Here is a 15289-nt window from a genome sequence, read left to right as displayed (position 1 = left end):
AGGTCATCTAGTCCAAACCCCCCCCCCCCAAGTAGGAGACCCTACACCATTTCTGACAGATGGCAGTCTGGTTTCTTCTTGAAAGCCTCCAATGATGAAGTTCCCACAACTTCCGAAGGCAACTTCTGTTCCATGGGTTGATTGTTCTCACAGTCAGAAAATTCCTCCTTGTTTCCAGGTTGAATCTCTCCTGCTTCAGTTTCCATCCATTATTCCTTGTATGGCCTTGGGTGCTTTGGAGAATAGCTTGACCCCCCCCCCTCTCTCTGTGGCAGCCCCTCAAATATTGGAAGGCTGCTATCCTGTCTCCCCCGGTCCTTCCCATGCCTAATTCCTGCAACCGTTCGTCATATGTTTTAATCTCCAGGCCTTTGATCGTCTGAGTTAGATTCAGATTAACAGAGTTGGAAGGGACTTTGTAAGTCATCTAGTCCAAAGCCCCCCCCCCCAAGTAGGAGACCCTACACCATTTCTGACAGATGGCAGTCCGGTTTCTTCTTGAAAGCCTCCAATGATGAAGCTCCCACAACTTCCGAAGGAAACTTCTGTTCCATGGGTTGATTGTTCTCACAGTCAGAAAATTCCTCCTTGTTTCCAGGTTGAATCTCTCCTTGGTCAGTTTCCATCCCAGTTTCTTTGTCTGGCCTTCGGGTGTTTTGGAAAATAGCTTGAGGTGATACTGAAGGGCTAAGATAATCTTGGTTTCCAAGGCAAGCAAACTGAGGAAGAATGTAGAATCATAGGGCTGGATGGGGCCTCAGAGGTCTTCTAGTCCAACCCCCTGCTCAAGGCAGGAGACCTTATACCATCCAGTCAAATGGCTATCCAGTCTATTTTTGAAAACCTCCAGTGATGGAGCAGCCACAACCTCTGGAAGCAAGGAGTTCCACTGATTCATTGTTCTAAGTCTGACTTTGTGACTAAGTGATTTTTTTGCTGTGCCTCATAGTAGACCTCACTTAACAACTATCTTACTTAGCATTGGAAATTTTGGGCTCAATTATGGTCATAAATTGAGGATTACCTGGACCGTTGCCTCCGATCCCTTTCTGAAATTTAATAAAAACTGTTTGAAAAAGAAAGAAATCCATCGTTCCAATTCTGACTGCAGGCGCCAACTTAATTTGATTTTCAATTTCTTTCTCTCTCTCTCTCTCTCTTCCTTCCATAGGTTGGTTGTTGGTGCCAGCTGTATCTTTTGAACTAAGCTGCAGGTGGCGCAGTGGTTAGGGTGCAGTACTGCAGGCCACTTCAGCTGACTGTTAATCTGCAGTTCAGCGGTTCATATCTCACCGGCTCAAGGTTGACTCAGCCTTCCATCCTTCCGAGGTGGGTGAAATGAGGACCCAGACTGTGGAGACGATATGCTGACTCTGCAAACCGCTTAGAGAGGGCTGAAAGCCCTATGAAGCGGTATATAAGTCTAACTGCTATTGCTATTGTGCAGGCAACTGGGCTTTCTTGTTTTTTTTCTTTTGAAGAGGTTTCACTTCTCATCCAAGAAGCTTCTTCAGTTCTGACAGAATAGTGGGGAATGGAAGGATTTATATTCCTTGTAGGCAGCTGGTCTTTTGCATCCTTTTAGAGAGTCCTTGAGGCCACTTGGAGGTTTGTCTGTGTCCTCAGGGTCACCTGAGTGGTGCAAATGGTTCCTGTAGTCTGCAATTTTTTCCCTCTGGAAATCCATTCCTTATTCCCGCACCATTCCAAGGGTCTTTACCCCAAATTGTATAGCTAAAAGTCTGCAGAGATTCTCAGCCATCCAGGTCATGGTTGTCCCAAAGGTGCTTTTTTTCAGGAGGCAACTGGACTTTCTTGTTTTTTTCTTTTGAAGACATTTCGCTTCTCATCCAAGAAGCTTCTTCAGCTCTGATTGGGTGGTGGGGGAATGGAAGGATTGATACTCCTTGCAGACAGCTGGTCATTTGCATCCTTTTTAAAGAGTCCTTGAGGCCACTTGGAGGATTTATATTCCTTGCAGGCAGCTGGTCATTTGCATCCTTTTAGAGAGTCATTGAGGCCACTTGGAGGCATATCTGTGTCCTCAGATGAGTCGTGATTTCGGTCTACCCAGATGCAAATGGAACATTTGCAGATTTTCTCCCTAAATCCTGCTATTTTTCGTATTCCCGTCTTTTAAAAATAATAATAATAATAAAGTCAAGCGGAATTATTTTTCCTTGATCCCGATGCTCGCTAGATGTTTCCCTCGAGTGTGCCGGCTTTCTCACTGGCCTCGGATTGGACACTACCGTGATCATCAGGACCATCCCGCTTCGAGGATTTGACCAGGTAGCTTCAGGGGTGGGCTGCTATAGATTGGCCTGGGTTCGGGGGAAACCCGTGGCTAGCATTACGGCTAGTTTGGAGAACCTCCAAATCCCACCCCTGGCTGGGATCCTAGGTAGAGAGAGATAGTTCTCTCTCTGGGCACCATGAGAATAGTTCTGCTGAACAAAACTCCACGGTGGTGACAAGAAGGGCATCTGGCCAGTAAATACTAAGCTCCATTCAGTTGTCCAGACTCCACCCCGCAAGGGATTATGGGGTCGTTAAAAGAGGAGGAGGAGGATATATAAGCCACAGACACACACCCACACACCTTGCCCTGAAGGCTTTCCTCAGATTAAAACTTGTGTCCCTGTTGTCTCTTCTTAGCAAATGGCTAATCTGGTGACTAGCCACATGGAAGCTTCCGGCACCCGGTTTCTAAAGAAATGCAGCCCCACTAAAATCAAGAAGCTGGACAACGGCCGGCTGAGGGTGACGTGGAAATTTGCGGACTCCGGCAAAGAAAAATCGGACGAGTTTGATACGGTGATGTGGGCAGTAGGTAAGGACATCCCTACCTGTAATACCTGCAGAAACCGCTTGGCTCAGGTGAGCACCTGGGAAGTCAGAGAGCTTGCTAGCTTGGATTTCCGAATTCCGCTTTGAATGAATCATCTCTTGGGTGCCGCACCCAGGGAGTTCTCGCTTTACGACACTTTGTGTAGTAACCGAAGTTATGACGACATGGGGAAAAAGTTATTTAAGACCATTTTTCAAACTTACGACAGTATGTCATGGTCACGTAATCAAAATTCAGATGCTTGGCAACTGACTCATATTTATGATTGTTGCAGGGTCCTGGGGTCACATAATCCACTTTTTGCGACCTTGGCAGGGGAGAACTGTTTAGAGAGGGCTGTAAAGAACTGTGAAGCAGTATATAAGTCTAAGTGCTTTTGTTATTGTTAAGGAAGGAAGGAATAGCAATAACAATTAGACTTATATACTGCTTCACGTTGCTTTACAGCCCTGTCTTAGTGGTTTACAGAGTCAGCCTCTTGCCCCCAACAATCTGGGCCCTCATTTTACCCACCTCAGAAGGATGGAAAGCTGAGTCCACCTTGAGCCTGGTGGGATTTGAACTCCTGACTGTGGGCAGAGTTAGCCAGCAATGCTGCATTCCAATAGGAAGAAGGAAGGAAGGAAGGAAGGAAGGAAGGAAGGAAGGAAGGAAGGAAGGAAGGAAGGAAGATAGCAACAGCACTTAGACTTATATACCTCTTCACAGTGCTTTACAGCCCTCTCTAAGCAGCTTTACAGAGTCATCCTCTTGACCCCAACAATCTGGGTCCTCATTTTACCCACCTTGGAAGGATGGAAGGCTGAGTCAACCTTGAGCCTGGTGGGATTTGAACTGCCGAACTGGAGCTAGCAGTCAGCTGAAGTAGCCTGCAGTACTACACTCTAACCACTGCACCACCTCGGCTCCTCTCCCTTCCTTCCTTCCTTCCTTCCTTCCTTCCTTCCTTCCTTCCTTCCTTCCTTCTTTCCTTCCATCCATCCATCCATCCATCCATCCATCCATGGTGCACAGTGGCTGGAATGCAGCATTGCAGGCTAACTCTGCCCCTCTGCCAGGAGTTCGATCCTGACCGCTTCAAGGTGGACTCAGCCTTCCGTCCTTCTGAGGTGGATAAAATGAGGACCCAGATTGTCGAGGGCAATAGGCTGACTCTGTAAACTGCTTCGAGAGAGTTGTAAAGGGACTATGAAGCGATATAAAAGTCTAAGGGCTCTTGCTATTTCTTCCTACACTGGCTTGTGACCAAGCCATCTAGGTTTATTAGCTGCCCTCCAAATCATTGGCTTGACTTGGTTCTATCCTAGCTTCCCCCACCAGCTGCAGGCGCCAGATGTTTATAGCTTGGGAGATATGTGTCGGCTTACTTAACTCACTCCCTGCAAAGCTACAGTCTTGAAGAGCCATAGCTTACTCAGGAATGCAAACACAACCAATGTTTTCAGATTCCCGCTCTTTTATTTGTGCTCATTAGCAAGGAGTTTTTCATTCCAGCCGTCTCAAACCAGCTTTCCCATCCCTGCTTGCTTGAAATCCAGAGCTGAAGTCTAGGCACTCCACCCCAAGGGACTAAAGGATTATGCTGGTTAAGGGCTAAAGCTGCCTAATTGATGTGGGATTCACTCTTGGGTTTTGTTTATCTTGGGTGTTTTCATTCTCTACCCGCACATCGACTGCCAGGTGTCTGCGCGGTGTCCCGGGGAAACTGGGAAAGCACTTCCTGCCTCCAGATGTGTCCGTCACAAACCTTGAGTGAAAAGGGACAGCTTGCGGAGAGTGGTGGAAGATAGGACTCCCGCTGAGCCTCCTTAAGCCACTTCAACAACAAACCTGGGGAGTTGAAACAGGCTCTGTCAATTGCAGGGAGGTTTGGAATCCCCTTCGTAGAGTTACGGAATGCTTCTAGGCTGATAAGCTTCATGCTTTGTGGTGTTTGGAGAGAAGGGCTTGTTTTCAAGAAGCTTAGGACCAGATCTGAAGAGCACGCATGGAGTTGTCGGGCTGATTGAATCATGGAATGATGGATCACGTTCTATCAAGTTGGCATTGACTCTAAGCAAACACTTAGATAGCAATAGAGTAGAGTAGAACAGAACAAAACAGAGCAAAACAGAACAGAACTGAACTGAATAGAGTAGAGTAAATAGAGTAGAATAGAATAAAATAGGAATGAATAGAATAGAATAGAAAATAAAAGAAGAGAAGAGAGTACAGTAGAGTATAAAATAATGAATAGAATAGAATAGAATAGAATAGAATTCTTTATTGGCCAAGTGTGGAGACAAGGAATTTGTCTTGGGTGCATATGCTCTCAATGTACATAAAAAGACAAAATACATTTGTCAAGAATCATAAGGTACAACACTTAATGCTAGGTACAAATAAGCAATCAGGAAACAATATAAAAATAAATCATAAGGATATAAGCAATAAACAGTCATGTGGTCATAAGTGGGAGGAGATGGGTGATAGGAACGATGAGAAGACTAATAGTAATAGTAATGCAGTCTTAGTGAATAGTTTGACAATGCAGCCTTAGTGAATAGTGTTGAGGGAATTTGTTTAGCAGAGTGATGGCGTTTGGGGGGGAAACTGTTCAATAGCAATAGCATTCTTAGACTTATATACTGCTTCATAGTACTTTTACAGCCCTCTCTAAGCAGTATACAGAGTCAGCCTCTTGCCCCCAACAATCTGTATCCTCATTTTTCCCACCTTGTTAAGAATGGAAGGCTGAGTCAACTTTGAACCAGTTAGGATCAAAAATCTGGCAGTGGGCAGAGTTAGCCTGCAATACTGCATTAAAAGCGACTGGGAAGGAAGGAAGGAAGGAAGGAAGGAAGGAAGGAAGGAAGGAAGGAAGGAAGGAAGGAAGGAAATATTTACTTATGTACTGTTTCACAGTGCTTTAAGTGGTTTACAGAGTCAGCCTCTTGTCCCCCAACAATCTGGGTCCTCATTTTACCCACCTCAGAAGGACGGAAGGCTGTGTCAACCTTGAGCCTGGTGAGATTCGATCTGCCAAATTGCAGTCAGCCGGCAGTCAGCAGAAGTAGCCTGCTAACTTCTGCGCCCCCACAGCTCATAAATCCATAGATGGATTTTATCCAGGATAACTCGTCCTCGGTCCAGTAGACCTTCAATAGTATTCCATCACTGTAAAGATAAAACTCTGTGATACCTGTATTACTTTCAGAAGCCCATATCTGAGAACAAATTGTTTTGAATCTGGCTTTTTCCTTTCATGCAGACCAAATCTGGACTGAGCCTGGAATCCAGAGTTTAAATGTTTAGCTTGCAAACTTCCCCCCCTCCCCCAAATTTATTTATTTTATTTTAGTACAAATAATCCATCTTCCATTAAACAGTGTGTCATCTGGGTTCAAATGTTTGCAATAACAGTTAAGAACAGTTTACAATCATATTCATTATTTATATTCTTAGCTTAATAGCAACACGTTAAATAATCTGATTATGTTTCTGGAAAGTTCACCAGCGTGCTGGAAATGTAACCAAGCACACAGAACTTTTTACCATATGTGGTGGATGTGTACAACAGCAAAAAAAAAAAAAAAATTGGATAAAAATAAAAAAAAACTGGCTGAAAGAGATAATTACACAACCAATAGAATTAAAACCAGAACTATTTTTATCCGGAATAATTACAGAGAACTATGAGGAAAAAAAATCAAATACTACATGTAATAACGGCAGCAAGAATAATATACGCACAGAACTGGAAAAACAAAAAGACACCAACAGAAGAAAACGTGATTTAAAAAAAGTATTCGAATGCAGCAAAATGGACAGACTCACAAAGGAAATAAAAGACACAGAAGAATCCGAGTACTACTCAGTATGGAATTTATGGTACAATTTATGGCTGGAGGAAAGATGCAAAGAATAAGAAAGCAATAAAAGGGGGGGGAGATTAAGAAATCAGAAAATAATCACAAAACTGCAGAATTAACAAGAGGGGGAAAATGTAAGATAGATAGTATATAAACTAGTACAGAATAAGAAATGTGAGAGAAATACAAGTACATAGAAGGATATAAGATGTATAGAAATAAATACATGGAAAGAGAAAAATGTGTAAAAATTGACATATATACAGGGCGGGGCATAACCTTTTCCTAGGGGGTCACAGCAAGATCGACAGCAGTTTACAACTTCAGCGACACCTCATTTTAAAGCCCATAAAAAACTGAATTGAATGAGCTATTAAATGTTAAATTTGCTTTAAGAATGGCTGGAAAATTCGATTCGGAAATGCAAATGCGACTCAGCAATTGTTAAAGGAAAACAATGTCGAATTTTGGGGCAATGACGTCTGGCTGGGAAATTCGCCAGATCTCAATCCGGCAGAGAACATTGGGGCCATAATTAAGGATTAAGGATGAAGTGGAAGCTCTGATGATTCAGGAGCAAGGTCAAAATCGATATTCGGTTGAAACTTTGAGAATGAATTTGGAAACTGTGTTGAAAAATCTGGAAAATCGAACGGAACTGTTTGAAGATTTGTTGTGTTCTTATCCACCTCGTTTGAATGCTGTTCGAAGGGCTAATGGTGGTCATACTGACTATTAAATCGTGTCAATAAACTCAGTTTTTGATGGGCTTTCGAATGGTGTATGAATTATTTGTGTTGTTATTACAAGTGTTGCTGTGACCCCCTAGGAAAAGGTTATGCCCCGCCCTGTAGATATAGATATATAAAGGTATATATGTACAGATAAAAGGAATCCAATAGATGTTTAATGATGTAGAAATGTTGCAAAATGATATTTATGCTTAAAAAAAATCTGATACTTTACATCCTCTTCTTAGTTTGCTTAACTCTATTAACTATTTTCTATATTTTGCTCATCTACTTTTATATCTAATTTTTATATTTATCCTCTAACCATCGATAATTTTTTTCCCGTATCACATCATAACCAGTTTGTTCTTTCTCTTTAATTGCCAGTGTTAATTCATTCATTTCTGCACATTCTCATATTTTCCTAATCCCATTCCCCTCTGCACTTTTCCAGTTTTGTGCCGATACAATTCTAGCTGTGGTTATTACATGAATAATCCAATATACATTCTCTTTACTATTAAGTTTCTGGTAAGATCCCCAACAGGCTCAGCTGTTGTGTTTCTCTGGAGACATTCCATACCAAACCTGTTTTGCAAAAAGAGCCGTCAAAACCAACCAAATTTTCCTCCCCAAAAACTATTTTTTTTAATAAAAACAATGAAGAAGCATCAGATGCAACATCATGTGTTAATTTTTCCAGCAAAGGCCAGAAATGGGAAACTCAAAAATCGCCCCCATCCTCTGAGCTGCCCGTTAGCCATCTTCCTCACGCACACACACAGAGCGGTGGTAGGAAGTTGTTTCACATCCGAGCTGAGATAAGCTTTGTGATTATTTTTGGTGACTGATAGCGTAGGGGGCATAGAAAGGAAGAGCATCCTTTGTGTGGGGGGGAGTAGGGGGGGGGAGACAGACAGATAACCAAGTGCCGAAAGGATCCATCATTGCTTCCAAAGGAAGCATCCATTCTCCGTCTGAAATGAACCCACAAAGGTCTCCGGCCAGCCATTCAGATGGGACAACTGTTGTTTTCTTTCGGAGTTTGGCTCTGGGTGTGTGAATGTGTTTGCTGTGTAGTTGCAACAGATGTGCTGTCCGGCTGCGCTGTTTGTTTATCCATCATACAATCCTCGACCTCCCTCGGCTTAATAGTTTCCTGCGTTGACATCCAAGATCTTTAAACTGTGAGCACATAGACACACACACACGATGAACACACATCCTGTGATGTGTAACTGTGTGTAATTGTGAGAGGGATCTTGGAATCCTGGTGGAGAACCATTTAAATAGGAGCCAGTTGTGTGCAGCAGCTGCCACAAAAGCCAACACAGTTCTAGGCTGCATCAACAGAGGGATAGAATCAAGATCACGTCAAGTGTTAATACCACTTTATAAGACCTTGGTAAGGCCACACTTGGAATACGGCATTCAGTTTTGGTCGCCATGATGTAAAAAGGATGTGGAGACTCTAGAAAGAATGCAGAGAAGAGTAACAAAGAAGATTAGGGAACTGGAGGCTAAAACATACGAAGAACGGTTGCAGGAACTGAGTATGTCTAGTTTAATGAAAAGAAGGACCAGGGGTGACATAGCAGTGTTCCAATATCTCAGGGATTGCCCCAAAGAAGAGGGAGTCAAGCTATTCTCCAAAGCACCTGAGGGCAGAACAAGAATCAATGGATGGAAATTAATCAAGGAGAGAAGCAACTTATTGAAGACTCGAAAGAGCAACTTAGAACGGAGGAGAAATTTCCTGACAGTGAGAACAATTAACCAGTGGGACAGTTAGCCTCCAGAAGTTGTGGATGCTCCAACATTGGAAGTTTTTAAAAAGATGATGGATCACCATTTGTCTGAAACGGTATAGGGTTTCCTGCCTAGGCAGGGGGTTGGACTAGAGGACCTCCAAGGCCCCTTCCAACTCTTACTATTCTATATATGGTTCTATATCCCTTATTACTGGTTTTTTTCCCCAACACAAGCTAGTCACTCCTTATGTGCAGGGGGTCAGGGTTCCACGTAACACCGCCATAGAAAGAAGAACTCCAAGGCAGATAAGTTCCTTCGGAAGAACAATTTTATTTGTACAATACTGGAAAGATGAAGATGTGCCGCGAGATGAAGAAATGGTTAAGAAGATACGCAATTGTGCAAAAAAGGAATAGATGGAGATTGAAAATTAAGCAGAAAAAGGACGTAGAACAGGGGTGTTAAACTCAAGGCCCGTGGGCTGGATCTGCCCTACGGGGTGCTTAGATCTGGCGTGCGGGGCCACCCTGGAAACAGTGAATGACTGGCCTGTGGTGCCTTTGCCAGCAAAAGCGGCGCTCAAGAGGGCTGCGTGCGGCTCGGCCGAGTTCCGTTTTCACTGGCAGAGGGTTGCAGGAGGCTGTCGCAGCCGAAAATGGAGCTGGGGAGTCCAGAGCACTCTGGCCACCACAAGCGCTCTCGACACAAATAACACTGAGTTAGCCATGCCCCTCTGGCCACGCCCCCGCCCCCCGGACATCAAACACAACCCTGATGCGGCTCTCAATGCAATTGAGTTTGACACCCCTGATGTAGAATATTATCAAACATGGAATTTATTTTGCCAATGGTTGGAAAAAAGAAGATTAATTTGTAATTTGTATTGTTAAGCAAATTAAATACTCCGACAACACTAAGAAATGTATTTAATAGAAAATCAATAATAATAATAATAATAATAATAATAATAATAATAATAATAATAATACTTTTTAAAAAACCAATTTTATTGGAGATATCATATTGGCACAATTTAAAAAACAACAACAATGTGCTCCTCCTTTCTCCACCCACCAGATGGAATGTCCTTGGTTCCCACAGGAAACAATTTTGTTTTGGCTACAAACCCCCACCTAACTATGGTCCCTCTCCCTTTTTTGCACTGTGGCAACCCTGAAGCCTTCAAAATAGCCTCAGCCATGTTTGCTTCAGGGTTGACGCAGGGAAGAGCTCAAACTTAAGAAATTTTGCAAACCTGAAAATGGGGTTAATGCGAAAGCAATTCACAAGGGTAAAATAACAATAATCATTGTTCATGATTGCAACTTTGCTTTGCAACTGAAAATTTATTTATTTCAGTATAATTATACGACCACTGATCCCCCCCATACGTGACTTCAGATAGCATACAACGGTAGTTCTTGATTTATAACCGTTTGTTTAATGACTGTTTGAACTTACAATGACACTGAAAAGAGTGATTATCCCCCCCCAAAAAAAATATAGTCACTGTAATTTAAGCGTTGAATTTTATTTTTTTTAAAGCAATTATAATATTGGAGCAAGACAATCCTGGCTAAGAGAATTCAATCAATCAATCTCTTGATTAGGTTGTTCCACAAATAACTGGCAGTGGCATTCTATGGGGTTGCCTCTCCCATCCACACACAAATATACAACTAATATTATTGTTGTGAGATTTACAGCCTGCCAATAATCTACAACCCAGGGTGGTATTTATCATGTTCTCAGTTAGCCTTGACTTTGCTGGTCCATAGGTCAAGTTAAGTTGAGTTCCAGATTGATGGGATGCAATCGATTTTAATGGATGAATCAATCTCTGTTTAATTGTGTTAGTTTTAATGGGGTGTGCTGTTTTTCTTTGGGGGTTTTGATTAATGGATTTTCAATGCTGCCCAAAGTCACAATGGACTCGGGCAGCGGTATGAATGTCTTGAATAAATAAACATATTAAAGGGTGATATTATCGTAAAATTAGACATAACAATCTGCAGAGCCATTGGTAGTGGTGGGGTTGCCATTACTTTGTAAGTCATTCTGTTTCTCGTTGTGGTTTTGTTGTAATAAGTAAGTGTGTAAAATTTGCAGACTTGCAAACTCTGACCGGATCGGATAGTTGGGATTTAACCATAATTCTGTCTCTCTCTCTTTCCTACTTGTCCTCCTCTTCCACCACCACTTCCTCCTCTTCCACCACCACTTCCTCCTCCTACTTCTCCTCTTCCTTCTCCTGATTTTCCTTCTATTCTTTTTCCTCTTTCTCCTCTTCCTTCTCCACATTCTTTTCCTCTCCTCCTCCTTTCTATCCTCCTCTTCTTCCTGCTGCCCCTTCTACTACTCCTTCTCCTTTAACTCCTCCTCCTCTTCTACCACCTCCTCCTTCTCCTCCTCATCCTGCTTCACCTTCTACTCCTCCTTTAACTCCTCCTCTTCCCCCCCTCTGCTTTCTCTTTCTACTACTCCTCTTCCTGCTTTTCCTTCTACTCCTCTTTTTCCTCTTTCTCCTCTTCCTTCTCCACATTCTCCTCCTCCTCCTGCTTCTCCTCCTCCCTTTGCTCCTCTTCCTTCTCCTTTAACTCCTGCTCCTCCTCTTTCCCTCCTCCTCTCCTGCCCCCTTCCTCTTTTCCTTTCCTCTCCTTTTTGCTTCCCCTTCCCTAAAGGCCGAGCTCCGGACACTGCAGCCCTTAAACTGGAGCGCGTGGGTGTGAAAACCAATCCGGAAACGGGGAAAATCCTTGTAGATCCAGCTGAAGCCACTTCGATCCCCCATATTTTTGCAATTGGGGACATCACTGAGGTATAAACGCTTTGAATGTCCCAGGGAATTTTCTGTGGAGAGAGAGCACCAAAAGCCCCACAGTTCATCCCTTCTCTTCTGATTAAAAGAGTTCTTTCTCTTTTAATCTTCCCATTCATCCTCTCTTCTGTTAAAACCTATTTATTCTACCGACAGGAACGATGTTTGAGAGATCATAACAAGGTGTATCAGATTGTCACTGACATACGATGTGGATTGGCGTGAATCCATATTGCAATATTTGCCTAAGGCCATTGTCAGACCGAGGGGCATCCTTTTTGCCTTTCCTTCTTTTAATGACCCCATAATCCCTTGCGGGGTGGAGTCTTGGGCAACTCAATAGAGCTAGCAGAATGTTTTTTAATGGCCAGATGCCTTTCCTGTCGCCAGGGCAGAGTCTTGTTCAGCAGATATATATATATATATTCTCATTGTACCCAAAGAGAGAAATATCTACCTAGGATCGAACTCACAGCCTCCTGAATGTGAGGCGAGTGCTCCACCCCTAGGCCACCGCACCACTCAGCATTTAGGCTTATGTCATCATTTTCTTTTAGCGACCCTGTAATCCCTTGCGGGGTGGAGTCTGGGCAACTGAATGGAGCTAGCAGAGTGTTTTAATGGCCAGATGCCCTTCTTGTCACCAGGGCGGAGTTTTGTTCGGCAGATACATTCTCATTGTGCCCAGAGAGAGAAATATCTGCCTCTACCTAGGATCGAACTCACAGCCTCCCCATTGTGAGGCGAGAACTCCACCTCTAGGCCACCACACCAGTCCCAAGACTACCTGCAGATTATCATCATCATCATCATAATTCCTTGCAGGATAGTGTCTGGGCAACTGACTGGAATAGCAGAGTGTCCTACTTATCACCGATACGGAGTTTTGTTCCGCAGATATATTCTGAGTGCCCAGAGAGAGAAATATCTGCCTCTACCTAGGATCTATTACCTAGAATTTTTAATTTTTTTTAAAGAATGGACCATGGGAAATGAATTTAGAAAAGGAAGTCCTAAAATGAGAAATAGTTAACCTAAATGGTTGGTGAAACCTTGAGACGTCGATTTCTTTAAAGAAACCTTGTAAAAATATCTTCTTCTAATGTTCTCATTCCTTCAAAGGGCCGCCCTGAACTAACGCCCACCGCAATCGCCTCAGGGAAGTTATTGGCTCAACGGTTGTTCGGCCTCTCTACCGAACTCATGGATTACGACAATGTGAGTAGGATTTGGTTGTTGACAAAATGGCGGCTGAGGGGACCAGGAAACGTTCCCTTCATTTTGGGGGAGAAAATAATTTTTTTTATGATTAAAAAGGATCCCTAAGGATCTTATATGAGGGTGGCTCAGTGGCTAAGACGCTGAGCTTGTCGATCAGAAAGGTTGGCGGTTTGAATCCCTAGTGCTGCGTAACGGAGTGAGCTCCCATTACTTGTCCCAGCTTCTGCCAACCTAGCAGTTCGAAAGCAGGTAAAAAATGCAAGTAGAAAAACAGGAACCACCTTTGGTGGGAAGGTAACAGTGTTCCGTGTTCCTTCAGTGGTGAGTCGTGCCGGCCACATGACCATGGAGACGTCTTCGGACAGCGCTGGTTCTTCGGCTTTGAAATTGACTCATATTTATGATGGTTGCAGGGGGTCACATGATTCCCTTTTGCGACCTTCTGACAAGCCAAGGGGGAAGCCAGATTCGTGGCAAAAACCGTCTTGAAAGGGGACAAAATCCTCTTGGCAACGGTCTTGATTAGCAGTGGAAGTTTTGGGCTCGATTGTGGTGGAAATTTGAGGATTTACCCATATCTGGAAATACCTTGTTTCCCCAAAAATAAGCCCTCCCCGAAAATATTGCAACAAAGCAGCAGCCATGAGGTGACCATGCTCGCCGCTTCCTGCACCTCAAAAAGGATAAGACCTCCCTGAAAATAGGGCCAAGCTCTTATTTCGGGGGTCAAAAGAAAATAAGACCCTGTCTTATTTTCTGAGAAACATGGTAGTAGATCCTGCAGGCTTACATTGCTGAAAATTCAAGATGCTGGAAGACCCAACCTCTTTGGTTAATAACTAACGGTGTGGTTTCAACTTCTCCCTGTAGGTGCCTACAACAGTGTTCACCCCCCTAGAATATGGTAGTGTTGGCATCTCAGAAGAAGCTGCTGTCCACCGATATAGTCCAGATAACATAGAGGTAGGCTATCATCCAGTTTTCTGGTCATCGGAAAACGATGTATCCAGTTTATGGTGGTGTTTTCTGCTTTGTGTTTTTCAGCCTTTGGGGGGAACCAAACTTTTAGAAGCTGGTTAAGTAAAATCCAGGAAAGGGGATCTTGGGGTAGGCATTTTGAGAGTGGGCTGACGGCGGGAAAAATGGTGGAATAACGTAGAATGAGACAGAGAGAGATTGAAACAGAGATTGTGAGAAGCTGAGAGAGAGAGAGAGAAACAGAGAGATTGAGAGAAAACTGAGAGAGAGAGATTGAGAGAGAGAAAACTGAGAGAGAATTTGAGAGAGAGAGATATAGAGAGAGAAAACAGAGAGAGACAGATTGAGAGAGAGAGACAGATTGAGAGAAAGAAAGAGAGAGAGAGAGATTGAGAGAGAGAAAATAGAGATTGAGAAAGAGGGTGATTGAGAGAGAAAGAAAATAGAGATACTCAGAGAGAGAAAACGGACAGAGAGAGAGAAAAAAAGAAAGATTTAGAGAGAGAAAGAAAAAGAGAGAGAGAGACACACACACACAAAGAATTGAGAGAGAGAGATTCAGATCTGCAAATTTCTGTTATTATTCCCAATCTCAATGCAAGTATTTTTAGCCTTTGTGATGGAATAACAACTTTCTTTCAGGTATACCACGCATTTTATAAACCCTTGGAATTTGTTGTGGCCGAAAGAGATGCTACTCAGTGTTACATAAAAGTAAGTTGGCCTTCATAATGTTTCCTTCAGTTCAAGGGGCTTACGGTCTCTGGGGTCGTACAAGGGTTTTCTTAAAAATAAAAAACATAAAGCACCTTTTTCTTTTATTTATTTATTTTATTTATTTAGAAAATGTATATTGTTGCCTACTCACACATGGTGCCTCAAAGCTTTTTTCCTGACCCTTCCATCTTCCTTCCTCCCCAAAGGAGACAAATATTATAATCTCTCCTCCTCCTCCTTGCCTCATCTATTCTATTCTTATTCTATTCTTATTCCATTCTATTCTTATTCTATTCTATATTCTATTCTATATTCTATTCTAATTCTGTTCTGTTGTATTCTATTCTCTCTCTTCTCTAGTCTATTCTTA

The 15289-nt window shown here is 42.9% G+C and overlaps 1 protein-coding gene across 5 annotated transcripts in view; it reads left to right on the top strand.

The window, feature by feature from the left end:
- TXNRD2 (thioredoxin reductase 2) overlaps positions 1-15289 on the top strand; it is a 44985-nt gene that overhangs the window by 22157 nt on the left and 7539 nt on the right. For all 5 annotated transcript variants that reach the window (XM_087705741.1, XM_087705742.1, XM_087705743.1 and 2 more), the window contains exons 9-15: positions 1172-1191; positions 2201-2292; positions 2659-2833; positions 11867-12003; positions 13126-13221; positions 14095-14187; positions 14845-14916. In XM_087705741.1, coding sequence (XP_087561867.1) covers positions 1172-1191; positions 2201-2292; positions 2659-2833; positions 11867-12003; positions 13126-13221; positions 14095-14187; positions 14845-14916 — 685 coding nt within the window. The remainder of the gene's footprint in view (positions 1-1171; positions 1192-2200; positions 2293-2658; positions 2834-11866; positions 12004-13125; positions 13222-14094; positions 14188-14844; positions 14917-15289) is intronic.

This window comes from Thamnophis sirtalis, unplaced genomic scaffold (assembly GCF_051295495.1).
Source record: "Thamnophis sirtalis isolate CommonGarterSnake01/CBP01778 unplaced genomic scaffold, rThaSir2_p1.2 scaffold_2, whole genome shotgun sequence".
NCBI classification, from domain to species: Eukaryota; Metazoa; Chordata; class Lepidosauria; order Squamata; family Natricidae; genus Thamnophis; species Thamnophis sirtalis.
The sequence above is the reverse complement of the archived record's forward strand: the minus strand, read 5'-3'. Positions and strand labels throughout refer to the sequence as shown.